Source organism: Mugil cephalus, chromosome 1 (genome assembly GCF_022458985.1).
Source record: "Mugil cephalus isolate CIBA_MC_2020 chromosome 1, CIBA_Mcephalus_1.1, whole genome shotgun sequence".
Taxonomy (NCBI): Eukaryota; Metazoa; Chordata; class Actinopteri; order Mugiliformes; family Mugilidae; genus Mugil; species Mugil cephalus.
This window is the reverse complement of record NC_061770.1, coordinates 9687605-9714189: the sequence shown is the minus strand read 5'-3', so window position 1 is coordinate 9714189 and position 26585 is coordinate 9687605. Positions and strand designations below refer to the sequence as shown.

General features: G+C 39.5%; 3 protein-coding genes across 6 annotated transcripts; 2 read left to right on the top strand and 1 right to left on the bottom strand.

Moving 5' to 3' along the window:
- Nucleotides 1-1463: 1463 nt before the first annotated feature.
- LOC125006530 (serine/threonine-protein phosphatase 4 regulatory subunit 2-A-like) lies at nt 1464-20991 on the bottom strand. Its single transcript, XM_047582649.1, has 11 exons — nt 20870-20991; nt 6727-6796; nt 6109-6312; nt 5570-5651; nt 5286-5456; nt 4747-4840; nt 4356-4393; nt 4154-4228; nt 3888-4037; nt 3452-3720; nt 1464-2687 (listed from the first exon to the last, which is right to left on the bottom strand). The coding sequence occupies exons 3-11, from the start codon at nt 6140-6142 to the stop codon at nt 2383-2385; spliced, it is 1218 nt and encodes a 405-aa protein (XP_047438605.1). The 5' UTR covers nt 6143-6312; nt 6727-6796; nt 20870-20991; the 3' UTR covers nt 1464-2382.
- LOC125006535 (eukaryotic translation initiation factor 4E type 3-like) lies at nt 9984-14361 on the top strand. The gene is made up of 7 exons (XM_047582662.1): nt 9984-10531; nt 11254-11326; nt 11805-11899; nt 11989-12049; nt 12142-12208; nt 12329-12484; nt 12591-14361. Exons 1-7 carry the CDS (start codon nt 10371-10373, stop codon nt 12635-12637), a joined length of 660 nt encoding a protein of 219 aa, XP_047438618.1. The 5' UTR covers nt 9984-10370; the 3' UTR covers nt 12638-14361.
- Nucleotides 15142-26107, top strand: LOC125006517 (forkhead box protein P1-B-like). 4 transcript variants are annotated; one of them, XM_047582615.1, is made up of 17 exons: nt 15142-15242; nt 17524-17664; nt 18567-18599; nt 20892-21029; nt 21120-21209; nt 21680-21800; nt 21929-22034; nt 22153-22260; nt 22541-22628; nt 22820-22897; nt 22991-23186; nt 23405-23481; nt 23571-23672; nt 23784-23911; nt 24845-24899; nt 25022-25188; nt 25288-26107. In XM_047582615.1, the coding sequence occupies exons 2-17, from the start codon at nt 17539-17541 to the stop codon at nt 25448-25450; spliced, it is 1776 nt and encodes a 591-aa protein (XP_047438571.1). In that variant the 5' UTR covers nt 15142-15242; nt 17524-17538; the 3' UTR covers nt 25451-26107. The 4 variants fall into 4 exon arrangements, with proteins under 4 accessions (XP_047438571.1, XP_047438561.1, XP_047438591.1 ...); XM_047582605.1 differs by having other exon boundaries at nt 22991-23192; XM_047582635.1 differs by lacking the exon at nt 18567-18599.
- Nucleotides 26108-26585: the final 478 nt, after the last annotated feature.

The following is a 26585-nucleotide window of genomic DNA, read 5'->3' as shown; positions in this document are numbered from 1 at the left end:
CGATCATGGGAGGATTTCACTGTGCGGCTCCTCATACTAGACAAATGTGTGTTAGCAGTGTGAAAACACTAAAAATAAATTTCATTGACCTACATTTATTAATGACGGAATTAAATTCCTTGTGAGCATAAAGGTAAAAATCATGCTAACGTAAACTAAGGGTTAAGGTTTGTCGGCCGTGTAATGACATCAAAAGGGCCAATTTAAGTGATTACACGTCAAGAATGCAATGCAAAATGAAGTTTGAGGTTTTAAAGTGAAACCTGTGAGGCCGAAACCACTGGAGTTGACAGCAGACTTGGATGGATTATCTGGGATAAAGCATAATAAGAGCTACTGCAGAATAAGCATAAGGTAAAAAACAAAAAAATCGATATCTGGTATGAGCTACACAGGCAGAGGTAATGATACAACCAATTATAGGTCAGTTTACTCAGATGTTGTTTATTAAAAACAAAAAAAAAAAAAAAAAAAAAAAGCATTTGTAGTATGGGAAATGCTGGGTGTAGTGGGGATTTTTGTGTGTTAATCTCTCCCAGAATAGGAAGTTCCTGCTCAGACTGATGATTCACCCAGGTGTTATCTCAGAAAGCCCTGACCTTCAGGTGCCTGGTTATTTGGCGTTACTGTGAGTACTGTTTACATGACTGTTCCAGTCTCCCAAGGAACATAATGCATGTGTGGTTACTAATGTTGGGCACTCAATTACACCTTATGTGCTTATGTTTGGGAAACCTGTGGAAACACTGAGAAAGACCATGGCGGCTGTTTAAGCATCAAGTTAGTTCATGACTTGATTTAGAAATGTTTTCAATATAATGACATCATCACCGTTAGTGGCAAGTAACAATTATTGTTTACAAGAGAAAGCCTGGCCTGGACCAATACCTTCCTGGCTCATGATATGTGCTGACAACTGGGGTAATGATAATCTTAGCTTAGGAGTTTCAAGGCCGCCGAGGAGTCACTGGATGTTACCATGTCTCAGGATTAGAATGATTCACAGCCTCTGCTCTTACACAAGAGGGAATTTTAATTTCACCCATATTTTTCCATTTCCACACATTTTATAAGGGGTCCTTCTATAAGGATGATACATTTCTAGAGGTGTGGTTTGTCGTCACACAGTAATTTCCAGTGGCATTTGTACTGTATACTATCAGTAGGTCATCTGTTTTGGCTCAGTAAGAAATAAAGCTTGCAACATGCCTTATTGTAGAAGCGTATTAGTAAAGAACCTTAAATATGAAATGGTTCATAATACATAATAAAAAAGTATGTTAAAATTAAGATTGTGGTGCACTTAAGACTAAACTGAAGTGAAATGAATGTGAAGTCATGTGGGAATATATATAAAATCTGGATCAATCAACCGTAAGTGTGGCTCAGTCATTCTGACGATATGAAACACAACTTGATTTGCAACTCAAATGAACAACTCCCTTAATATTAACTGTACATAGTACACTTCAAATGTTTAGCATTTATTGCTTTCAATGAAAACTATAAACACAAGCTCAAGCCTTCCATTTCCAGCAACTATCAGTCTCATGAAGGCAGTGGACGTGTATAACAAGACTACAAAAACTCATTTACAGATATGTGCTGTAAAAATCCTAATTATCAAAAGTGACAGTTGTACAACTATGGTATGGCATACTCAAAGTGTAAAAGTACCTTTTGTTTACAGAGTTAGATGCAGAAAATGGACACCATCAAGCCAAACCAATACTCTATCTAACCAAGCTGGTTACTACTGGCAACATTATGTTTGGTCGGCTTCATACAGTGACCAAGCAAAACCAAATTTAAAATTTCCACATCGTTCAGGGAGTCAACGTTAATGCATGTAAGTGCAACATAATGTTAGTAGGAAATATAATTTGTGGTGTGTGCTTCATAGAAAAAGCAGACATCTGCGAATCCATTCACAATGGCAGGTGTCCTCATTCACACGGAGACAGACACATTCATCAGAAATACAGTCAAAGCTCAAAGCAATGTGCTCAGGAATAAAACACAAATCCAACTATGAAATGTATCCTTTTTTGGGAAATACATGCCAATTTATGAAATTACTGAATATACATGTTGCCAATAGTTATAATATCCATATATATATATATATAAAAATTAGATTAGAAAAACTTCTAGTCAACAGTGAAAAAGGCAGTCTCAATGATCATTTTAAAATCATCTCCTTCCAGTTTAATGACCAGGTGATGTGTGGCCTTGAGAGTTTGTAACTTAAGAAGATCCTCAGGAATCTCAAGGGTCCACACTGCTCCTGGTCCTGAAGCCTAAAGGCCCACAGTGCTACAGATATACCCTTGGTGTGGTATCATACAGTGTAAAATAGTCCATTTGCAGGCTGCTTTCAGGTCAGTCATGTTCTCCAGGCTTTATTGCAGTCTCTTCACTGCTTGAAATGTCAGCACCACCCTCTGTTGACAAGTCGGGTGAATTACCAGAAGATGGGTCCTGCTTGTCGCTGGTTAAACCCTCTCCGTCACTGCTGCTGCTGCTCTCCACATTGTCCTGCTCTACGTTTGCACTGTCCTCTGATGGAGCAGGCTGCTCAGACTGGTCCACGGGGCTGTCACTATTAACTTGCTCACTGTCGACAGCACCGGCCTCAGATGAGTCTCCTTCCCCTTCTGAAGGTTCTGTCAGTACGCTGCTGGGCTCTGAGGAGAAAGGTACAGAATAACAAGAGGTATTTGGCAACTGAGGTCTAGACTATCTTTATCTGGATTTCAATTGTTGAGAAATGCATCATAGGACAATCCAATCGAGTGCAGTTTTTATTTTCTCTGTATCGCTGAAAATCTCCAGCAATGAAACATGCGTTTACCCTTGCCATATAATAGTCACAAATACAATGACCTTTAGGACTTAAAGGCAACTCCAAACTCAGAGTAAAAGCATTGCAGTCACACTCTCCTGTGACTACAACCGTCTATGAGTAAAACAAACAGAAAGTGCCTCAAATAGTTTTGTACCAACAGAAAAAAATGAAGGCTAGAGAGAGAGAGAAGTACAATGCCTGGCACATTTCCCATCTCTGCAACAGCTGGGCATTCATAATGTGAGGGAGTGAATTTCATATCATTGGTTTCAGAGAGTGGCCACACACCTTGACAAACTGATTCGAAGGCAAGTAAAGCATGCAGTGCGCCCCAGATGAACTAGTTCTAATACAGGGTTGTATTTTCTTGTATTCCCAACATTGTATGACCACTAAAAACTGTTATTTATACATTTCCCTATTTAGGTTTTTTTCGTAGTCACTTATAAAATAAAATTGAGGCCATCATCCAAGAGATTTGCACTAGAAAGGTCCATGTTCTGTCTTTCAGTTCACTTCTGTATTTACATTTATAAAAGGATTTGCCTAAACAGCAACGTATTGCCTATGTACCAGCTTAAGTTAGGATGAATTCACACTTACCAGGATTGTCTGCAGCGCTAGGTGTGTCACACGATGTCCCACTTTTGTACTCCGGACCACAGGAGCTTCCTGAAGACGCCGGTGTCTCCGTCATACTCTCTGGCCCTTTATGACAAGAGGACTCGTTGTCTTCACTTGCAGGTTCATCTTCTTCCTTCTCATTAAACTTCAGCCTCTTGGCCTCTTGCTTGACAGAATCAGAATCCTCTTCCTCCTCTGGGTGTTTGTTCTTTATCCCACTGGATGCTCCGTCTGACAGCGAGGATTCACTGACACAAAAAAGAAATCAAAATGACTCAAACCGAATTGTTAGTCATGCTTTTGTTTTCAAGGCATTTCATTTTGAGCCTTGGGATCTGGGCCTGACACTTATCCTCTTACTGAAAGTCTGTCAGCATAATACATACAGCAAATATGTGTCATACTTGACAATTACCTGACACGGTGCTCCTCCATTTCTTCCGTGGTTGGCTCAGACTCTTTGCTGACTGGACAGTCAGGGAGCCCATTGGTGGACAGTGATGTTGACAGCGACAGCTTTGGTCTGGTCAGTGGCTTTGGTGTGCTTGGTCCATTCACATTTCGACTGCAGAAGACAAGTAGATCATATCATAAGTTGCATCATGGGCAAAATAAGCCAAAAACTAAATCACAAACTTCACCTTTGTGGAACTTGATCATTGAAAAATGTGTTGCTCCCACCTGTCTGAATATAGAGGAGAGTTACCAGGAAACATCACTCCATTCATTCGGCTTACATTGGACGCTCCATTTTTCCTTTGAACCAAGAATGAGAAAACAGCAGAGTGTTAGTGGCACTGTTTGTGCAGGGAATAAAAGTTCAAGCAAGCTGTATGTCCATCAGAGGCAGCCTAACAGAAATACTGCAAAAATTTGTACTTACTCCGACGTGGGGTACACACAGCTGACGACCATTACATTCTGCAACACATAAACAGTCATTTTGTCTGTGAAGGTTCTCAGTCATACAGGTCATGGTAATCCAACAGGCGTTGAATAAAGGCAACTGGACAAGTGGAAGTTCTTGAAGACGTTTCGCCACTCATGCAAGTAGCTGAGCTGAAGAAGCTACTGGGATGAGTGGCGAAGCGTCTTTAAGAAATTCTACAAGAAATTCAACGCCTTCTGGATAAACAGTCATCATAAGATTAACTTTAAAGTCACTGATTGTTCATTTAGAATTGATTAATGTTTATGCATAAGCAATATTAAATGTTCACACTTTAATACAAAGTAGTGTAGTGTAATTTAGAGTAGTGTTGTGTAGTCTTCACCTTCTCCAAACCCCTGAGAAACTTGTCTGTTCCTGTGTAGTTTCGCTTCGGGTCAGTAAGCAGCTCACACAGACGCTGGATGGTGAATGGGATTCTGGAAATGTTATTAGACATGGGAACACAGTCTTTAGTCAAGCCTGCAAGGCTCCACTAGAGATGAATGATAAACCTTCAGGAGTGGTTGCCTGTTTGTTTTGCTGCTTCCAACAGTTTAAACTAATCTCCTTTTTCAATTTATCACAAAGTAGACAATTGGCACTTAAGCTCAGCTTTGGGTGAGTTCATAAACACTTCTGACTGAGAAACATTAAAGAATTGCAGCACACAATGTGTCAGATAAAATTTGAGCTTAACCACTTTTCATTCACTGCAAGCCTTATCTATATTTCTTATTATGTGGTTACATTTGCATCTCAAAGATAACATACAAGAATGCCAATAATTACAATTATTAGACTGTTGTGTGGTTTAGGTTTCCATAAGAGGCTGTGACAGAGGATTTGCAACCCGCAAAGCGTTTTATTGTACAGTTCACTCACCCATTGTAACCATCCACTATTTTTAAGACCCTCTTCTTCATTTCTTCAAAGGGAACATACTCTACGTTGGGATTATGTGGTCCTCTCTGCTCTGGTGTCGAGGCGTGGAAATCATCCATGACTTTTTCCAACTTGAACATGAAGTACGTTTTGAACTGTGGCCATGGGATCCTGCAAGATATTAGAATTGCAAGTCTGCTTATCATGCACACAAAAACAATGGAGTTGTTTTTTTTTTGTTTGTTTTGTTTTTTATGTGTCAGCTCCTGTAAGTTACTACTCACATTGCTTGCCCTGTCTTGGCAATATGACACAGGAACTGCTCTAGTAAAGGGCAAGTCTCCTTCTTTCCTTTCTTCTCGAAATCTGTAAATGCCCACATTGGAGAACAAAAAAGTTAAGAGAATATAGTTTATAAAGACAACAACTAGTCAAATATCCCACCATAAAATCGTCAAATACCAACTCAGGCAACTACACGGAAAGTTCATGGAAGTCAGCCTTTTATTGTTAGCAGTGTGGTGTGGCGTCGCCGAGCTAGCTGTTTACACAAACAATAAGTGACAGTAAGAACATGTCTGGGTGAAAAGTGTGGAATAAAGCTGACTCCCTTCTTGCAGAAGATATCGTTAAACTGATCCGACAGAGAAAAGAGAAGATCAGGTGTCTCTTCTGGTTGTTGTTAAGCCAAGTTACGGTAAGGTGCGTAGCGCAATTAGCAAACATTAAAGATTTTGCTAAGGGCCGCGTATAAAATATACTAAAAACAGAGCATTTAACGATGTAATAACGGATGACTTATGTGGATAAGTGTAAACATTGCCTTGAAACGCTTCCAATAACGTGTCGACGTCCATAGCTGTGTCCAGTCACAGGCAGGAAATACTCGCTTGTTAGCAATGAGTTAGCAGGTAGCAACCTCTTCATATATGGCCCATGGTAGCGAGCCGACAAAAAAAAAAAAAAAAAGACCAGTGGCTTCTTCTTCTTCTGACAGCTTTGACCTTACTGGGAGTATCACTGCCCCCTAGAGGAAAGAATTATTACAACCTTCACGTTTCAGTCCTTTGTAAACAGACCTTCTGTATCATGCAGAAATCTGTTTAAAGTTTTTTTTTACAATCAGATGGTTATTCTTGTGACAAAAAATAAATAAATAAAATTCACAGAAAAAGACAAAGAATGTGCTGAATGCGCAGATAAATTAAGAGTTTGCCTCCACCCTAGAGATTTGATCAAAGTTATCAAAAAATAACATTACTCAAGATGTCATCATATTCAAGTGTCCTGACACATATACAAGGTCAGGCTAGCGAGAATGATGTCATTTTTGTAGTAGTAACTGTAGTAGTAACTGGAATGAATCATTGTGAGGCTGGAAATGTGATCACCAGAGATGAACACTGATAAACCAAATAAAAATACTTTGACTTCATGTTACCTGACTGAGGTTATGTGTCGATGATAACTGATGAGGAGGTTGTTTGCTCAGTTTGGTCACACATGCACATCTGAAAGGCAAGAGTACAGAAGAAACAGACGCAACCGTCTTTATATACAGTATATAAAAAAGAATAGAATGGATGTTTATTGTCATAGTTTAAAACAATAAAAGGCAGAAAACCAGTGAGGTGATCTATCAAAAAAAAAACTAAACAAAACACATTTTTTTTTATAGCTGCTCCTAAAATGTAGAAATGAAACAGGGAAGTAAAAAAAAAAAACATGTGTAAATATCTTTGTCTTACAGGAATTAAAACCAGCCACCAAATACGATAACACGATAACAGATGACCAGGTGACATTATCACTAATGAACACTACTGCTTAGATTACATGAATTCATTACAGGGTATTCATATTAAATTTGAGCTTCATATCAGACCTAGTTTCTGCTTCCTCACATGTGACTAACGAAATATGTGAAACCCAACATTTACGTGTAAATAAAAAATTATAATAATAGTAATAAAGAACCTGATGGATACAATAGTTTTAATAAGTCACTGTCAGTCCTCCTTGCAGAGATGCGAAAACCTATTGAAATATTAAATTCACATCTGTAAATCTACTGAAGTTTATAAGCATTTTGACATACTGTTAATTAGGTTTCTATCAGTTAACCACAGAGGTTCATGTGAGATTCTGTGAGATGTGTAGTTATGCGAGAAATGTGTGACTGTTTGTAGGCTTAAGTGTTATCTTTTATGTCCTTTGTAGACCCCAGGCAGATTAGTGGTCACCAAGGCAGCAGCTAATGAGGAACCATCCAATAAACAATAAACAATAAGGTTAAAATGAGTCAGCTTTTGTGATGCCTCGTTCAGTCTCAAGTGAGTTTTGGGCACCACCAGGTGTCACTGCACTGCTAAAGCATCCTGTGTTTTAGCACAAATAAAAAGAAAGGCTTCATCCACCCTTCAATACAGGTTCATTGATGAAAATAACACTTGGCCTTTTTTCCCTATATGAGTAACCATGGCAACAGCTCTGCATTGGCCTACCTTCTGTTGACTTTGGTGAGAATAGTTCTCTGCACGAGAGGTGTGAGTCACATTCAAGACAAAGTGTTCTGTGGATTTAAAGCAAATATCTGCCATATTCCTAACTGTGCCACTTTGTAGCAGCAGACTGTACCGATGTTATATTTACTCGAGCAGCCTTTTCTTAAGATCCTATCGTAATTAGCAGCCAGATCAATGCAGCTATTTAGTCTTGCTGTGAGTCTGAAGTCTGACTCATCCTTCTCTGAGAGTGTCTTTGTTAAACTGAACTGCCGTCCTGCAAACTCCTGACGCTGGGATTTTGAAACTACACCACTGTTTATCATTTCACACAAAACCTTAAGTAGCTATAACTAAAGGAAACAGACCCAGTTGGTGAGTATCGATGTGATTGTCCAATTTGATGGTGATGGCTGTCATTCTCTGCCTGACAGAAGCTCAGCATAATTTTCACCATAAACCTCCATGTAGAGTAAAAAGAAAGGGGAGAGAGACATCATGGAGAGATAACTGGCATTAAGACACCATTAGAAAATCCAATGTGTGTTTATTTTGTTGAGCAGAAGTCAAATTTTATGTGGAAACTCACAGACAGAGGAGGTCTCTCTGAAAAGCAGAAGGATCCAGAACCTGGGAGAATATGTTCTTTTTACATTGTTCATGTTTGAGTGCAATTGATTGTCTCATATGATCGTATGATATGTTGTAGTTTAAATTAACTTGCTTGCGCTCTGTGTATGTATCCACTGTTCCCAGGTACCATGAACTCATCTCCAAGTGTGCTGTTTTCAGGGTGTCGATCCAATGGGACACATATCCCTGCTAAAATGATTCTGGCTGACAACATGTCTGAACCTCTGACAGCGACAGAACGAAAGTAGTCTCATGTAATCTCTTATTTGATATGACATATCTCCAGTATAAGTCCTTACATCATTTTCAAAAGTAAGGAAGACTCAGTTACCTTTAGTGTTGTCCTAAAGTCTCAAGCAACCTTTTCCCCACATTGTGTTATTGCATTGTTCCCTGTATTTGCTACAAATTTTCAAAACTCCATTTACCAAAATCTTGGCCTGAAAGCCCCTAGCTATTTGATTCTCCAAAGCAGTGGTTATTTTTAACGGACAGAGTAGAGAGAGTATCGAGTTTCAGATTCCTGAGTACCTACTTCTAAGATCTCAGCTGGGCTACAGACACAATCTCTCTGATTTAAAAACAAAAAAAGAAAAAGAAAAAAAAACATTTTATCAATAGCTGTACTTCTTCAGAACTCTCAGGAAGGTCAACCTGCCACAACAACTACTGGTGTCAATCCAATATCGCTCCACTGAGAGTGTCCTCACCTCACCCATGGTATCCACATGTGGCACAGCAGCACCCTAGCAACAAACAAGATGGCCCTGAAAAGGATCACAACAACTGCAGAGAGAATCAGTAACACACAGCTGCCTGAGGATTCCTACCAACCAGCACACAAACAGTTTGAGCTGCTCTCCTCACTGAAGAGATACAGATCTATTAAGGACATGGACCACAAGACTGTTGAAACGTTTTTACCCCGAGATATCGCAACACTGAACTATACACTGAAATCTAATACTTTATATATCGATTACGCATAACACCACCTTCCTGATATTCTGTAAGTCTCCCTTTTGTCTCCTAAACAGTTCTGACTCATCAGAGAATGAACATGGGCCTTTTGAGGCCTAGCTACAGAATGGTGTTAGTGGGGGTCTTTGGATCCTATGGGTTGAGGGGAGGCTTGATCAGTTCTGGATCTAGAGAATTTGGAGGCTAAAACCTTGTGCTGTTCTTCATGTTTTTTGTTTGTTTGTTTTTTTTTTTTTGTTTTGTTTTTTTAGTTTAGTTTCTAAAGCGTTTTTGTGTGTGTGTCTGTGTCAGACTCCATGCTGCTGGGGATGTCTGCTGCCAACAAGGAATGTCATGGCATTTGGGTGAAGATGCCTGGTCCAACATTTTCCCAACATAACAATGTATTGCCACAAGATGACGTTAATTACTTAATTATTACATTACTTAATTAAAAAACACTTAATTACTAAATCTATTTACTTAATGTTATTTACTTCTCCTGTCAGTGGTCTTAATGTTGTGGCTGGGTCAGTGTGCCGCGTCTCTCTGGCGAGCACTTCCGCCCTCCTCTTCAACACTGCGCATGTCCGCTGTTACGTAGGCGCATTTGCGGAAGATGCGAAAATCAACAAAGCAGCCCGGTGGCCTCACCGCAACAGCATAAACAGCCAGAATTTAAATATAGTTCGCTAGTTCGGCGTCAGTGAATGTATTTTCACTCAAGGTATGTGGAGGCTTTAGTGACAGAAAGTTCTCGGCCACCCTGGTTCGCTGTAGATGCCGCAGTCCGTCAGCGGGCGTCATCGTTTTTCTGTTGTGACGGGCGCAGACCGGCGAAGCGACCAATGAGTCAGCAGCTTGGGGTTAATTTTACCTAACCAACCTGTATATATACAACGATAACAGCGCCGTACGCGGGAAAGGAAAACGTCTGCGTAAGAGATCAGCTACTTTTGCTCTCGGTTATTCGGAGTCAGGGTTAACGATGGCAGTTCCCGTAGCCGCGTTACAACTGAGCACAACATCCAGCCCGGGTCTCCTGGATCACAACATTCACATCAGCGACAGAGATTTGGGAAGCATTTCCAATGACACTGAAAATGTCATTTTGCCTTTACATTCTCCGTGGACTTTCTGGCTCGACAGGTAGGGTCGTGTTTATAATTGTTTTTCCATTTTAAGTACGTCAACCCTTTGTTGCTGACCTATTAAAAGGGGACAAAGAAGGGAGGTGACCAATTTATAAAGAATCGCTATGGTCAGTCATTGCAACCCATATAATATTATAGGTGTGATTAACAGGGACTGGCTACCTTAATAAATGACAGAAACGTAATATTACAACAAAATGGTGTTTATGCAACTCATCTGCCAACTTGTTTTTCCTCTGACCTACATAACTGAAATAAGCCAAGGGGTGTAATTATGACCTACAGGCTAAATATAAAGAAACTATTCCATGTCAGACAATGTCAGTGTGCGTTTTCATGAGCACAAGTGTTTTTATTCTGTTGAGTCACTGCTCATATATATCTGTAGCTCGATGTTTCTGGAATAAAACTTATGTAGGTCAAACTTTCCAAATGGAACATTCATTTTGAAGCGAATGCGGAGTAATCAGAGTCGAACGCAAGCAACACTGTGGGAAATCAGTGCGTTCAAATGGGGTCAGTGTTGTTGACTGTTTACTGGCTTATTTGTCATCTGATCTCCCCCCAAGTCACCCCCCACCCATAACCTGTCTGCTCAGAGGACAGCGCTCTGCAACTCGTCTGATTAACATGGCGCTCTGAAAATGTATCTAGAAACATCTCAAGTGAAAGAAACATTGCACAAAACAGGTTCAATGTGTTTGTTTTCTCTTTCAGATCTCTGCCAGGAACAACAGCAGCCGAGTGCGAGTCAAACTTGAAGAAAATCTACACTGTGGAGACTGTCCAGGTAAGATCAGAGTTGGTATATGCTATTTTACTAGGCGCTGAACTATGATGTGTATAAATAGCAAGTTGATAGCTAAATGCCTCGTCTCCAAAGTAATGCATAACTATTTCAAAACTAGTGTCATTCATATGTGCTGTGTATATAGGTCAAACCACATTTTACGCTCTCAGTTAGCCCGAGGTTCAGTTGCATTGTGACATGTCATCAGGTGCTTCAGTGACTAAGCACTGATTTAGAACCACTTATGTTTTACCACATTAATGTGTAATTACCCAATTGGAATTGGACACAGTTATTTACTGTGTGTCATAGAAAGTTGGTTCATAAATGATTTTTCTTCGTATCAGTGCAGTTAAAAGCAATGAGGTCAAGAGCAGAAGACTGTTGCAAATGTGAAATATTAACTGCATATTCTCTAAGCCAGTAAACGTTTCAATAAAATAACCCGTTTCCTCTGTTCACCCTGGCACTGGAGTAGAACTTTTGGAGAGTTTACAACAACATACCGGGCGTCTCCAGCTTGCCACTCAGATGTAGTTATCATCTGATGAGAGGAGAGAGGAAACCACTGTGGTGAGTTGAGGCTTCAGAATTATGTCCACTTTCATATTATTTTAGGGTATTTTTATAGTGTGTAATATTCTCTGCCATTTTCCATACAGGGAAGAAGAAAGCAATGCTAAAGGTGGTGTTTGGAAAATGAAAGTACCAAAGGAGTTCACTGTAAGCGATACATTACATTTTATGTGTTTGTAATGTACAGCTATTGCTTTCATTATTAACAAGTTCTATATGTCTTGTCCTTATATTTACAGAATGCTGTGTGGAAGGAGTTGCTATTGGCTACTATTGGAGAACAGTTCAGTGATTATTGTGCCTCAGGTAAATTACCAGATTCTCTTGATTGACACACAGAAATGTTGTTATAGAATTATTTTTATTTAAATTTGAATTGCTGAAATGTGACTGAAATGGTTTATTCTCATTCTTTGGTTCTTACAGATGATGAAGTAGTCGGAGTGAGCGTCAGTGTGAGAGACAGAGAAGATGTGTTTCAGGTCTGGAATGGAAATGCTACACGCGCCAACGAGTCAAACATCATTGGACGAATCAATGAGCTTCTTCCACAAGTACCCTTTAAAGCCGTGTTCTACAAACGTGAGTATTTTCTGCTCTCTATTGAGATTTTGTTTTAGTTAAAGGACCAACAATAATAATGCAAAATGTGAGTATTTTGTTCATATTTCATTTTATTTCATTACAGCACACGAGGAGCACCATGCTTTCGAGGGTGGTCGAGCAAGACATTAGCACATTTTGCACATCAAAATCCTTGAGATATTGAATATTTTTATTCTGCTCATGTTTCGGACCATAATACTGGGGCACGTTTTGAAGCAATTGAGTTGCGTAACGTGTCATCAATTACCTCAATGTAGCCCAAGTATTATGACTCTCAATGAAATTTTGCATCTTCTGAGCACAATTACCATTACTTTAGTTAAAAGCAAAAACCATGGTAATTTCATTTTATCTAAGCCTGTGTTTATATGTTTTTATACTGCAAAGTTTTAGAAAACAGCAGATCATGTACAGTCAGATGTTTTTAGGTGTTTTCTAGTATAGTTTACTGAGCACAGGCAGAGATGGGTCTTTGAATTAAATCTCATTTTTGGATTTAAGAGGAGGCCAAGTTCCACAAAGCAAACCTTGATCTTACTGATACTTTTGTATTCAGCTCTTTTATTGTTTTTTGTATATTTCAGCCAAAATCCAGTTGCCTCTACTGGACAATGGAAATATTTAGTATGCTGTAAGGCTAAGTTTGGAGCAGAAATTGCACATTCTTTTTTTTTTATTTTCTTGAGTAGTATATGAGTGGAAGGTGATACTGTATGTTACAATAAAATGACCTCAGTGCACAAAACACCTTGAGTAGATGGTTAGAAATATATGCAATCATTTATATCCTGTAGAATTTGCTGTGTTGAGATTTTGTTCAAACCTCTGCCCTAAATCAAGCACTTTGTTTGTTACCATGTATATACAGTAAAGACACCTGATAGTCCCTCCAGGATTATAACGATTTATGATACCTGAGACCAAATGCTCTTTGGTTTTGTGTCACCTTGTCCGACAGATGTCTAAACCTGTTTTGCTCATTTTGTTGTTCTTTTTACTGCTTTTAATATGAAATGAACTAAGATGTGTCTGCAAACTGTTTTTTCTGTGTGTTCATTTGACCTGTGCTCGAGTTAAACACCTCAAAGTTTGTAAAGAAGAGAAAACTAACCCCAGGAAACATGAACACACAACACACCTTTCATAGGGGGAAAAAAGGAAACATGTTTGCGTTTTTATCAGCAAGTTTTGATATACTATATTTGTACAAATCACAGGTGTCCACAGCAAGGCCAAAACTTTCATTAGGATGGCTTATTACTGTTTCCGTTTCTTTAAATCCAATGCTTTAAGATGTCTCTCTGTGATATGTAATTGGCTGTGTTATAGAAAATCTCATTTGTGTCATAGAGATGTTCATGTGTTTTACATCTCACCAAATGCGCCTTTCCTGTATGTTTTTGGTGTGATTTCTGCATTTTGTATGACTAGTGCAGTAATACAAATTCCAATGGAGATACAGAGTATGCACTGAAACTCACAAACGGACTGCTGTTATGATTTATGAATCAAATCAAAAGTATTTGTAATGCTGATGGCTCTGCTCGGGTTCTCTGCTAAAATCAATATTGAAAGGAATCTAGTTTTTAAAGCACACATTTGTGATGTTCAGTGGGTTATGTTAAAAATTTTACACACATATACTGTAAGATTACAAAATAACAACACTGCTCCCTTGCACATATACAGCTGACTGCTCAGACCTTGTAACTGATTGTTGATCTTGGACGGTGCCTTGTGTTTATCAGCGGTTTACAGTGTTAAAGTCCTCTGTGTTGAGCATGTTGAAATTGTGTCTAGTCATGTTTCTAGTTATATGTTGTAAATGAAAAATAAAGACACCTAAACTTCCACCTCTTGCTGTAATGTGGTAATTAAATCAGATAACATATAGCAACATATGGGTTGTTTATGTTTAGACATTTCCAAAATATTAATTGTGTTGTGGGTTGAAGTAAAGTTGACCTTTGATTTTGTTGAATTCATTTCTAATAGGCCCATGCATATAAACAAAACTTATATTCTTTGTATCGCTGTACAATTCTATACCTTAATATCCAAAGACAGTGCTGCACATTGCTTATATCTACTTTGTTAAGTCTACTAATGCAGTTTATGGGAAACATTGTATTGCTCCCGTTTTTTCTAACAACAAAGCATTTTATCTAGCCATCAAGCCTTCATGACATCCCGTTAGAAAATGTCTCCCTCTTGTGGTATTCCCAAATAATGGCATGAAAATATTTTATGTGAGGGCTTCATTTGAAATAATGCATAGATTTAATCCCTAAACTGATCATTATCATGTTACCTATTATACTGTATTGTCTTAAGAGTTTTTCCAGTGACCTTCCTTATAGACAGCATCATATGATAGCTTGTGCAATCATATCAACTTGTAGTTTAGGTCGACGTTGCCAGCTCTACTCAAATTACTGAGCAGGATTCTTGTTCATATATGCAGAGAAACATATATGGTTTTGCACCGACAAAGTTTAATCATCTCATCACTAAAAAAAATAAATAAAAAATACTGTCGTTTTTTTTGCGTCATATTTTAAACAGCTCCGAAAGAGTCCGCGTGTGGACATGACGTCACCATTGTTTACTTTTACCTAAGCCACGCCCTCTGTTAGCAGCTTGCGGCTAGCTGGCTACAGAGGAAGGCACAGCACCGAGGGATCCTCTTCAGACACCACCCCGAGTCAAAGACTGTCCGCTCGCATACAGTTCTGTGAGTAAACGACATTTAAACCGCTCGCTGGCACCTACTGGGGGAGTCCTTTCTTTAACGGCATCTTTATTGTGATATTACCGGGTGACAAACTGAAGGTAGGAGAGAGAGAGAGAGACAGAGAGAGAGAGAGAGAGAGAGAAACGTCTCCTGTGAGCTAGCGTCAGGACGGTCTGGTGATGCTAGCCATTTTTTGTTGTAGCTACTGTTAACGCCATCCGCAGTGTTGGTCATAAACTGTTTGTTGAGAACAGATTGGATTTCAGCTCAGGGACAGACAAGAATAAGGCACATTTAACGTGTCAGACCTCTGAACTGAACCTCCCGTATTCGCCGGTTGTGTGCTTCATGTTAGCTAAAAGCTCGAAGCCTCAGGCTGCAGTGGTTGGTGTTAACGTGGTGTTAACGGGTACCTGTTCCGTTCGCATCGCGTTGATGCACATTGTAATTACACGTTACACATGTAACACACTTATTATTACTATTTATTCGCAGTTTTCGCTGTGTTGTTCTGGTGTTTTTGCTCTGGGTTTAAAAGGTGGTTTGTGCTTTGCGCCCTGGAGGTAGTTGGAGGTAACTTGAAACAGCATCCGAAGCTTCTGAAATATGGCCTGAGTACATTATTAATAACATGAAAGCTTACTAACACAAACTGACTTAACCCATTGCTTGTATGCACATTTAAATACTCGTGCAAACATAGTGATTACTTTGTATATGATACCGAGACTCTTCTTGACTGGGTCAAAAACTTATGTAATAGCGACCATAAATAGTGCTAAAAAAACTTTGTACGTAACTGAAACATTGTCATTGTCGATCTGTTAAGTTGTTAAAACAATACATTGATTCTCTGAGATTCTAGACAATGTGGTTGCTTCCATTCATTAGTGTCACTTACATAAAATACTCTAATATGTCGCTTCAGTCAAGGGTATTTCATTTTTAAATGTCTTTGCCATAGTTCATGCCACATTTTGAAAAATGTATGTAAAATAGAAGTTTATGTGCAAAACCCGATTTGTACTTTTTTATGCTTTTTCTGAAAGAAAGGTTACTCCATTACCCCCTTTGGCAAGAACAGTAAAAAATCATCATATACTGCTTATTCAGCCCATCCCAAAAATAGTTATTCTTCAGCACAACTGAATAATGTCTGTATTGTTCTGTACTTTATGATATCCTGTGATACAATTTTATTATTTGCCACCTCTTTCCATGTGGTTCTTATGACTAAAATCTTCCCCACCCTCTTCTAAAAAATGTCTACAGGAAACGCTGCCCTTTGTCTTTAGGGCTAATCCTAATCCTGAAAGCAAAAGCAAACAGTGGAGATCTCCCCACCAGCTGCCTGTCTTGATCCAGTTTTACTTTTCGTCAGACTGCAGAAATTAACAAGTTTTGAACCATCTATGTTAAAACTTGTCTTGGAATGACACATCACTGCAGCTAGACATAACTTGATGTTCTAAACTATTAGTCATTTTCCAGTGTGTTTTTTCTTCTTTAGTTTGTTTCATGTGTCGGTACTATTTCTGCTGGGACTTATCTAAGTATATATGGCCTAATCAGATCATCTGTTGGATTTTGCTCAACGCTGACATGGACTCTCAGTCGTGCAGAACTGATTGATCTGATTCACAGATTGGTTCTAGGGTGTGACTTTTGGTAATTCTGAAAATGATGACATTATCCTTGAGGCTGTGCGGTCTGTTTTATTTCAGGCTGTCTGTTTAGCTTTCCATCTGCTTATAATATTTGTTTGCCTACTTTATTTACCTTTGTTTATGCTGCTTAGCTTTTGACTCAAACACTCCCAAGCTGTATACATAAAAGCCTACTTGTGCATTGTACTACCTGCCACAGCCGTTTATCGCACCACCTGGTTAATGGTAAATTGTTCCAGACGGAAGATATGTTTGCACATAAACATGGAACCAGGGCCCCTGTGTTTACAGTAGTCATGGCAGCCCTCGGTTATTCAACAAATAGACCGAACATCTTCCTCTCTCTCACTTGTAGAAGAGCATGTTTGTATTGCTGGGTAGGGCTACAACATTGTAGTTCCTAACTTTACGTGAAGTGAAATTCTCTCCAATTCAGAGACTACTTATTAGTATTGTTAAATTAATTCTTAAGAACGGTTCTTTTATCTCACTGTGAATTAATAGCCACGTCATAAGCACCCAGACAGCGGGTACTCTGCTTATTTGCTTTCTGAATTGTATCATGTCGTAATGCTTTACACGGTTGTTTTCATTTAGACTGGTTTCCTTCACAGGTCAGTAAAGTCCAGATGCATGAGTCTCGGTCAGAACCGACAAGCCACACCATTCAAGCTAGTCAGACTGAAAACGGGAATCATACTGAGAATGAGAGTCGACTGAGGAGTGGCCAGACTCCTCCTCCAGAGGCGCCAAGGGTCAGTCATTTTCATCTACCTCTTCAACAAACCAGTATTATTAGGTTTTATATTCTTGTACTTGGGGTAGTGAGTGCATAGCTCAATTTGTCTGTCCATATTCCACACGAATGCAACATCATGTCTCATAGAGTAGTGAGTTTGCACTCTGGACTGTTGGCTTATCAAAAATGTAATCAGAAGATTTCACCTTAGGCTTTAGAAATTGTAATCAGCATTTTCCTATTGTTTGACATTTTACAGGCAAATTGATTTATTGTCTAAGAACATGATGCATAATAGTGGGGGAAAAACAATTGTCAGTTAACTGGCAGATTAATCAATAATGACCTGTTATGTTACGTGTTCAGAAATGTTTTCTTTTTATTCTTCGGAGAGCGGTTTTGTTACGGTGTTACAACAGCGCACAGCTGCATGGGGGCAAGGGTAAATGTTTGTCCTCACTGCTACAAATATGTTTTGCAAGTGATGCAGCTGCTTTCTTTTTACTGAAGTGAGAATAGTTATTGAATTGAATCCAGTTCGCCGTATGTATTTTTCCTGTTTAATAGTCCTGCACACACCACATAGATGGTGATGATAATGATGATAATATGGGACACGGTGTGCGGGAATTTGATCCGAGTTACTTTTTGAACATGAGACCGTGTCCCTGAACCTCTCACTTTGTTTGCCTCTGTTGCTCCAAACTGCAGTGTTTTATATTTATGTTGAAGGGGAACACAGGGATGGGGGGAGGTGGTGCTGAGGCTTAAAAGGGGAGGGAGAGCACAACTCCTGCTGGGCGGAGGGATCAGTGTTAGATTGTTAGTTTTGTTTGTGCTCACATCACGTAGGTTGGTGAAGCTTGTGTTAGGTTTTCAGGCAGAACATTGTTGCTGAGCAGTGTTTGTCTTTCTCAGTGCCCAGACAGACTTTTCAATGGAGACTATCAGGTTTGTGTAACTCCTCCTTCAAATGTCCTGTGATATTATAGTTGCAGATTATTTTTAATTGCAGCCTTCTTTATTTTACATGTTGCTAAGTAAAATGTGGATGTGTGCCTGCGCATGAAAGTGATCTTTGTGTTTGTTTAGCGTTGTTGTGTTCATTTCACCTGATTGTGTTACCAAGTCTATGTTCTTTTTGCAAACATCACTGCTTCTTGAGCCACACCCATTAGGGCACATTAGTAAGTCTTAAATCTCGTAAGGGTACGCATATTGTGTTTATTTTTCAGCAAGTTTTCGGCATTTCTGTTTGCTGTCAGTCACCGCAGAGTTCACAAGACCAGTCTTGCGGGAACAGATCTGTGTTTACACTCAGTTGCTCACTGGTATGACTTTCAACAATAACAACAACAGAAGATGTTTGGACTTGCTGGCTACCATAGCAACAGGGATTAGGCAAAGGCTGTTGTTGTGTTGATGGTGTCCACAGAAAAATAGAGGGGCCAACTGGCTCTGTCTGTGGAATGGACCTGTTTTCATCGCTTTGGTGGCCACCTCTGCAGCATTGAATTTCATAAGAGAGGACAAACTAGGAGGCAGTCGACTGTTATTGTTAGCCCCGAGCCTGTGTGAAATTCACTGTCAGTTTGTTTACCCGTTTCAAAACAGCCTCTGCCTTGGAGAGAAATGTTTGTTTGTGGTTCAGACCTTAATTAAAATATGAATCTCAAGTTCTGTTTTCGTAAACAGGCTCTGTATGCTTTTTTATTCATTATTTATATCTGTGCAATTTTGATTACTCTGTTTATGTTGACTGTAAACATCCCTTGAGCTGCGAGGCTTGACAGCGTGGGGGAGGGTGTGGTAATTTGCTGAATGCCTAGCAGAGGATGTTGTTGTTGTTTTTCTGGTGCTGGTTGTTGTTGTTTTGAAGGAGCTCTAATTCCCTGAAGGCACCCAGTGTTGTTGTTGTTGCTTTAGTTTGGTTCATTTTTAGCTGAAATGGCAGTTGAGCTTGTTTAGCTTGCCAGACAGGCCAGTGAGGTCAGAATGATAAATAATCACTACTGGGAGTAACTTTAAATTCTAGTTTGAGTTTGACCAAGAGGCATAGGAGTATAGGAGTACAGCTGTAGTGATTAGTTACTGAATTGATCAGTTAATCAGATGGTTTTATATATATATATATATATATATATATAGTATGTTAGTATGTTTTTAATACCTTAAATACAGACATGTTATTTTGTCCAAGGTGTCACGAGATAAGAAAAACATATATGAATAAGACTTATACATAAGATGAAAATAAAATAAGAATAAGGTAGAAGTAAAATTTATTAAAAAAATATTTAAAAAAAGTACAGGTCCAATTTACATAGAATATAAAGTTATACTTTAGCATTCAGCTAAAGTATCTCCGCATATGATTAGTTCAAGTGTCTTGTGAGCAAATGTGCCTCAAGTTCTCGGATGTAAGGATTTGAGGATTTTTTTCTTTATCACACATTATAACAAACTGTATATCTTTGCCTTTTGAAGTGTTACACAAACAGTCTGAAGACATCGGCTTGGTCTGTTGGAACTTATTATTTTATTTTTTACTATATTCTGACATAGAGGGAGCATAATTGTCAGATTAATAAATAATGAAAGCAATTGTTATTTGAACTCATACGCATGAGGAAGTTGGACAGTTTGACACGTGTGTGGAGCTTCAAACAGCGTCATTGTCTATGTACCGTTGTCTACTAATAACAGTCTGATAATGCATGGATATGTATGGCTGGTTTTTCTGGATTCTTATCTTTATCTTATGTTAAACGACACATGTATCGAGGCATCTATGAGTACACAGTCTGCTTGCTTCCCCTACCTGATATGCTGTTTTTTTGGCTTTACATCCTGTAGTGAGAGTGCACATGTTCGTCTGTGTGTACGCAAATGTTTACATCTTACAAATAAGCTACTATCCAGCTGTGAAAACCCTTTTAGACTTGTTCACTTTAGTTTCAGTCAAACGTAATTAAGTTGGATATGAGGATGCACCACTGAAAGTCATGTTTATTTTAGTCCTGCCAGACTTCTGTTCAGTAAAAATCCTTTCCCGTACTGTACAAATGTACAACCAAAAAAGCCGGTATATTGTAGACGTGTCTTTTAGTCCCTTCGACCCATTGAAAACATTTAAGTTTTTTGTTTTTTACCATCGTGTCCCGTCACAAACTTGTCTTCCACAGTGTTTTCCCCGTTTTCTGCCATAGCTTTTAACTCACCACACTGTTGTGTTTTCTGAAGGTTCCAGTGTCGTTGCCCATGATGACCCCACCAGCAGAAGCTCCACAGCAGCTGCAGCAGACACCACAGCAGCAGATCCTCACTCCTCAGCAGCTCCAAGCCCTGCTCCAGCAGCAGAAAGCACTCATGTTACACCAGGTAAAGCACATTTCCTTGTTTTTCTTATTCCGCGTCGAACACCTTCCCTGTATTTTTGCCTAACCTTAATTTTATAATTTTTGTCTGCAGCAACAAATTCAAGAGGTCTTCAAGAATCAGCAAGAGCAGCTAAATATGCAGCTGCTGCAACATAAGAATGCTGGGATTGTTAGTCAAGAGGTAACTTTTGTTTGTTTGGCATCCTTTGAATTAGCTCACGATTATGTAATTACTATAGAACTATTAATTACACAGCAAGGACAATCAATGCTATTAATGCTGCATCACTGTGGGGCATTCAGTGTCCCATTTGCCAAGAAAAAACTATATATATATATATATATATATATGAGGTTGTGGACTTGCATTTGCATGACAGCATGATGTCATCAATGCCCTGATGCATGCATCCACTTGCTGTTAGACATAAATGTAAATTTTATATGAGATGTCGGCACTTGTCTGAGTGCACAAGGCAGCAAGAGTGGGTGTTAAGGCAAGGAAATATTTTGATAACCTCTGTCAAAAATGTGTTTCCTGTTTGAAAGGAAAACCGGCTGTTGTACAGACTAGAGAAATGGTTGGTGGTGTTTGTTTACGGCCCACAGAATATTATGGAGAAGATATTTATTGATATTGTTCTGCCATAGCTGACGGCCCAGCAGATTGCCATCCAGCAGCAGCTGCTTCAGGTGCAGCAGCAGCATCTTCTCAACCTGCAGAGGCAAGGCCTGCTGTCTGTCCTCCCCACCAGCCCCGCTGCAGCCCCAGGTATCCTCTCACACAGCCTTTAATGCACAAGGGTTTAAGGACCTATACGTCTAAACACTGAGGCCAGACTCAATATAAAGTTTCAAATACTGACTTTATTTTAATTTGTTGCAATGTGGCAATTTCAGGCTGCGAGAATGGTAGCATCATGTCCCCCGGTGGAGACACCCGAGAGTCTTCCAGTCAGAAATCTACCGCAAACGGCCATCAAACGCTTCTGAAGAGGAAAGAAAGGTGTTTACAGCATTTCTTATCCAAACTGCAATATATTTCGTATGTATACGAACGAGCCTGTCACAACATGTTGACTCCAGGATGTTTTATTGATTCTTTACTGTTCATCTTTTCACAGTGGATCACTGGATGATAACACACAGAACAGCCATCCTCTGTATGGAAATGGCATGTGTAAATGGCCTGGCTGTGAGACCGTCTTTGGAGACTTTCAGGCATTTCTCAAGTGAGTGCTGAAACGTAGCATTCCTCTAAAGCCGGCCCAGTGTTTATTCACATCTATCAGAATGTGCAGCAGCACAAAGAAGAAACTGTTATTTGCCATCGCTTAACTATTACCCGTTTCCTATTTGACCTGTTTAAGTGTTAAGATTATATTCATGGCTTTTTATCTCTTATTCATTTACATGCATTAGTGAATGCTTGCTCTGTATCAAAGCTCCTCTGCCTGTACAACACCTGCTTTTCCCGGAGCATGTCATGAAATAGTATTTGTTTGTTTGCAGACATTTAAACAGTGAGCACACACTGGATGACAAGAGTACAGCACAGTGCCGTGTGCAGATGCAAGTGGTCCAGCAGTTGGAACTGCAGGTGTGCATTTCATTTATTTTCCTTTAACATTTTATATTTCTGTTTTTTTAATCAAACTTCAGAGAAACAGAAGCGGTGCCTTTAGATAGATACACGCCACGCGATTCCAGGAAAGAAGTAGTTCCCAAACTGACTTTGAAATTTGTAGCACCAACTGTGAATTCACCAACTTCTATTTTGGTCTCCGGCAGCTGAAGAAGGATAAGGAGCGACTGCAAGCTATGATGGCTCACCTGAAGTCCTCTGAACCCAAACCTGCAGCCCAGCCTGTAAGTACTTGCCGTGGCACTTTCCATCAATTAAAATAAGTATTGTTTTGCTTTAAGTCGCACTAACTTAGCTGTTTTGGTTTCCTTTTCCAGGTGAATATGGTGTCTAATGTATCATTCTCCCAGGCAACATTACCCAAAGGCCCGCCTCCTATGAGCCTTTCTCAGAGTGCCACAGCACCATCCACACCCTTGACGCCTCACTCTGAATCCCCTTCAGTCCTCACTCCCAATAGCATGTTCACTGGAACCCCTGTACGCAGGCGATACAGCCGCTCTGTGAGCCAAGGTATCGGTGAGGTCACGCATTACGTTAACTTTCACTTAATACACATTTTATGGTTTATTCCGCTTGCAAACATTCCTCAGGGACACAGAAAAAGAAAAAAAAAAGATTTCAGTAATCTCTGCCAGAGTTTTATTTGAAAGAATTCTAAATGTTTTTTTTCCTGTGTTTCCGTTCATTGTGTACACGCATAAACATTTCTGGTTAATATCTTTCCACAGATATAATTGACAATAAGGAATTCTACTTGAGCACAGAAGTTAGACCTCCATTTACATATGCTTCTCTCATAAGACAGGTAACATGCAAGTAACTCATCCAAGCACTGTTTAAAACATGAATTCACAGCTATGCTTTCCGTACTGACATCTTTTATGCGTCTTTCAGGCTATTTTTGAATCCCCTCGCACTCAGCTGACATTAAATGAAATCTACAACTGGTTCACAAGAAACTTTGCGTATTTCCGGCGCAATGCAGCAACGTGGAAGGTATTGTAGCATGTCAGACGTCACTACAGAAACAGTTTCGTGTAACTGAACTAGTGACTGCATACTTGGTGTGGGCAGGTCCTAAATTTATTCTTTTCTTAAATCTTCCAGAATGCAGTTAGACATAATCTAAGTCTCCACAAGTGCTTTGTACGTTTGGAGAACGTGAAGGGAGCTGTGTGGACGGTAGATGAGATTGAGTTTCACAGAAGGCGGCCCCAGAAAGCTGCGGGTAATGGGTACGTATGCTTTGGACACAAAGTCTGGTCTTTTTAGATATGACTAGAAGTCAGCTGCCTGACATAAAAGAATTTGACCTTGTAGCTACACAGCACACACGATATTTACTGTAAATAAAGGCTTCAAAGTCTGGAAGAGTGCTCTGATAATAAGGAAAAATTGGCACGCTGCACAGGGGATTCATTCATTTGTCCTTCATTTATACGTCAATTACAGCTATTCAACGATTTAAGTTCAGAGACAAAGAAGGATTAAATAGAAAATGAACATTAATATGGGATAAGGGCCGAGTCAACATTTTACAGGACATTTCAGATCTAACCAGTGCAGACAAAGAACAAGCCAAAGATGAAACCAGCTAAACAAACGGTTTGATCCAACTTTGTTATTTTTTTGTGAATAGAAAGGGCCACACCTGTTGCATTACGTCAACTTCCACACTGCTTTTACCACTCCCCTTATTAAACCACAATCAGAAATTCATAAAAACTGTCACGTGGGAGGTTTGATTTCTGGCACGTTGTGTAATGATGACTCAAACACTTAATTTGCGTTGATTTCATTACACATAAACAGCCCTGAAATCTCACTCTGTAACTTGGCAGCGCTCACAGTTCCGGTAGATGGAACTACTTAGTTACTGTTGCTATGTAAGTCAAAAATAAAGACTCTTATGAAGAGAAATGACTGGGCTCTGGGTGGCGTGATGCTAAGTTAATAGTTAGGGAGTTGTTGCATAAGTGTCAGCTTAACATCTTTTGTGTGTTAAAGATACGGTCCTCCACATTTTCATACCAAATACCACTGTGTTCAGAGGGAATTTGCTAGTTCGTTTGGTTGTTGGTACAAAGCCATCACAGAAGTACGGTTCTTAACCTCAGGCCCTTCAGGTGTTGACTCTAAATAAAGCTGTTGTATTTGTGTTTGAACAGATCTCTGCTGAAGAACTCCCAGAACCGCCAGACCTTAGCTGGGTCTGCCCTACAGGTGAGAGACATATTACAGGATCTGTTTTTGTATGAATGCTGCTATGCAGTAGTATAAATATTTACATGTGTAATGTAGTATGATAAATATGGCAGCTGAAGATGTTACTTTTTTTTTCCCAGAGTGGTGGTCTAGACAGCAACAACTCTTTCTTCAACCCAGCCTCTATGGGCAGCATCCCGTTGCACTCCCTGCCTCATGTTCTCCAGGAGCAGATGAATGGAGCCCTTGCTAATGGATCTGGATACCAAAGTGACAGCAGTGCAACACAGTCCCCTCCACAGGCTTTGTAGGTGTCCCTGTCCCTTGACCTCTTTGGTGTTCCTGACTCAGCCGTTATTTAATCTGACGTTAATCATATTCTTTTTCTGCGTGTTGATCAAACCAGCATTAAAGAAGAGCAGGAGGACGAGGAGATATGTGAAAACTATCCCTACGAGTCCCCGGAGAGCACAGACGAGCACGGCCACAGCCCAGAGATGAACCGAGATGAAGACAACGGTAGCCCAGAAAGGCCCAACCTTCATCTTGACCGCGTGCCTTCTCTCTGACTGTGAGGTTCTCCGCTACAAGGCCGCCTCACTCCCAGTCTGTGTCATATTCCAAAAACCACAGCTCTATTTACGTAACCAAACATTCTGTTCTTGGGGAATTTTCATTCTGGTATTTATCAGCATTTGTTTTTTTGTTGTTTTTTTTTTTTTCCCAGTTCTTTTTGTACAGTTGAGTGAGATCACAAAAACACATCTGTGAAACTGTCTGTGATTTTTCTTATTTTGATATATCTCTACACAAAAGGACCATGACGAGCAGAAAAGCCAAAGGTTAGGGAACAGCGATAATTAGCACTTAACGGTGAAAGTTTGCCCCCTCTTCGTAGCTACTTTATGCTATGCTGAGGTCACACTACCTGATTTTATTTTAGTAGTCATGACAATTTCTAGGAGATGTTTTAAAAAAGACGTTGCTTTAAAGATAAAAATGTTCACTGCCAACACGATCTGATATATTTGTATTTAAGGTATAAACAGTTGATCAAAAGAGAATACGTAGCTTCTTTATACTTGCTGGTCTTTTCCACCCTTTCCATGAACATTGCTGAATTTTGCTCGAACTGAGCTTGTAAGAGTAGATACTATAGATTTACCATTATTGTAAACAAATGCATCTCTATGAATAATAAATTCCTCATGATATATGTGAACAAACGTACGTGTCTTCGACTGCATTCTGTCAGCTGAGGTTTATGGGGAAGTGGCTAAGGCAAAATAACGTGTAGCTGTGCTTCCTCATTAGTTGTTTGTGTTGTAAAAAAAAGTTTTTGAAGATCTGAAGGTTCTGTCCCGTGAGGATTCTCATACAGTTGGATATATATTCGGTCTTACTCACCAAAACATTAGGTGTGTCGCTGAGGTCAATGCGAGTCCTTCCTCAAAACACTTTCAAATTTAGTATCTTATAGTTTCTTAAATCCTGTAGTGTGTACATGCTCACTAGTTTATAGTCTTCTTCTTCACTGTGTTTGGTGGTGCACACTTTTGTGCACTGCTGCCCCCTGTAGATGAGTGAAATACCAGACGTATTCTGAATAAAACCTTAAACACAAACCTCCAAAGTTTCAGCAATAGCAGAATGGATTGCTGGTGTTGCATTATTATATTACTCGATCAGTATTATTAATGCTTT

What these genes read in the sequence shown, in the direction of transcription:
- LOC125006517 (XM_047582605.1), top strand. Translation starts at nt 17,539, where the DNA reads ATGCATGAGTCTCGGTCAGAACCGACAAGCCACACCATTCAAGCTAGT. An exon ending in TTTTCAATGGAGACTATCAG is followed by an intron (nt 18,600 to 20,891) that starts GTTTGTGTAACT and finishes TGTTTTCTGAAG; the next exon opens with GTTCCAGTGTCGTTGCCCAT. An exon ending in CAGCCCCGCTGCAGCCCCAG is followed by an intron (nt 21,801 to 21,928) that starts GTATCCTCTCAC and finishes TGGCAATTTCAG; the next exon opens with GCTGCGAGAATGGTAGCATC.
- LOC125006530 (XM_047582649.1), bottom strand. Translation starts at nt 6,142, where the DNA reads ATGGACGTCGACACGTTATTGGAAGCGTTTCAAG. An exon ending in ATAGTGGATGGTTACAATGG is followed by an intron (nt 4,841 to 5,285) that starts GTGAGTGAACTG and finishes TAACATTTCCAG; the next exon opens with AATCCCATTCACCATCCAGC. An exon ending in TAGCGCTGCAGACAATCCTG is followed by an intron (nt 2,688 to 3,451) that starts GTAAGTGTGAAT and finishes CTTTCTCCTCAG; the next exon opens with AGCCCAGCAGCGTACTGACA.
- LOC125006535 (XM_047582662.1), top strand. Translation starts at nt 10,371, where the DNA reads ATGGCAGTTCCCGTAGCCGCGTTACAACTGAGCACAACATCCAGCCCG. An exon ending in GGAGAGAGGAAACCACTGTG is followed by an intron (nt 11,900 to 11,988) that starts GTGAGTTGAGGC and finishes TTTTCCATACAG; the next exon opens with GGAAGAAGAAAGCAATGCTA. An exon ending in TAAAGCCGTGTTCTACAAAC is followed by an intron (nt 12,485 to 12,590) that starts GTGAGTATTTTC and finishes ATTTCATTACAG; the next exon opens with CACACGAGGAGCACCATGCT.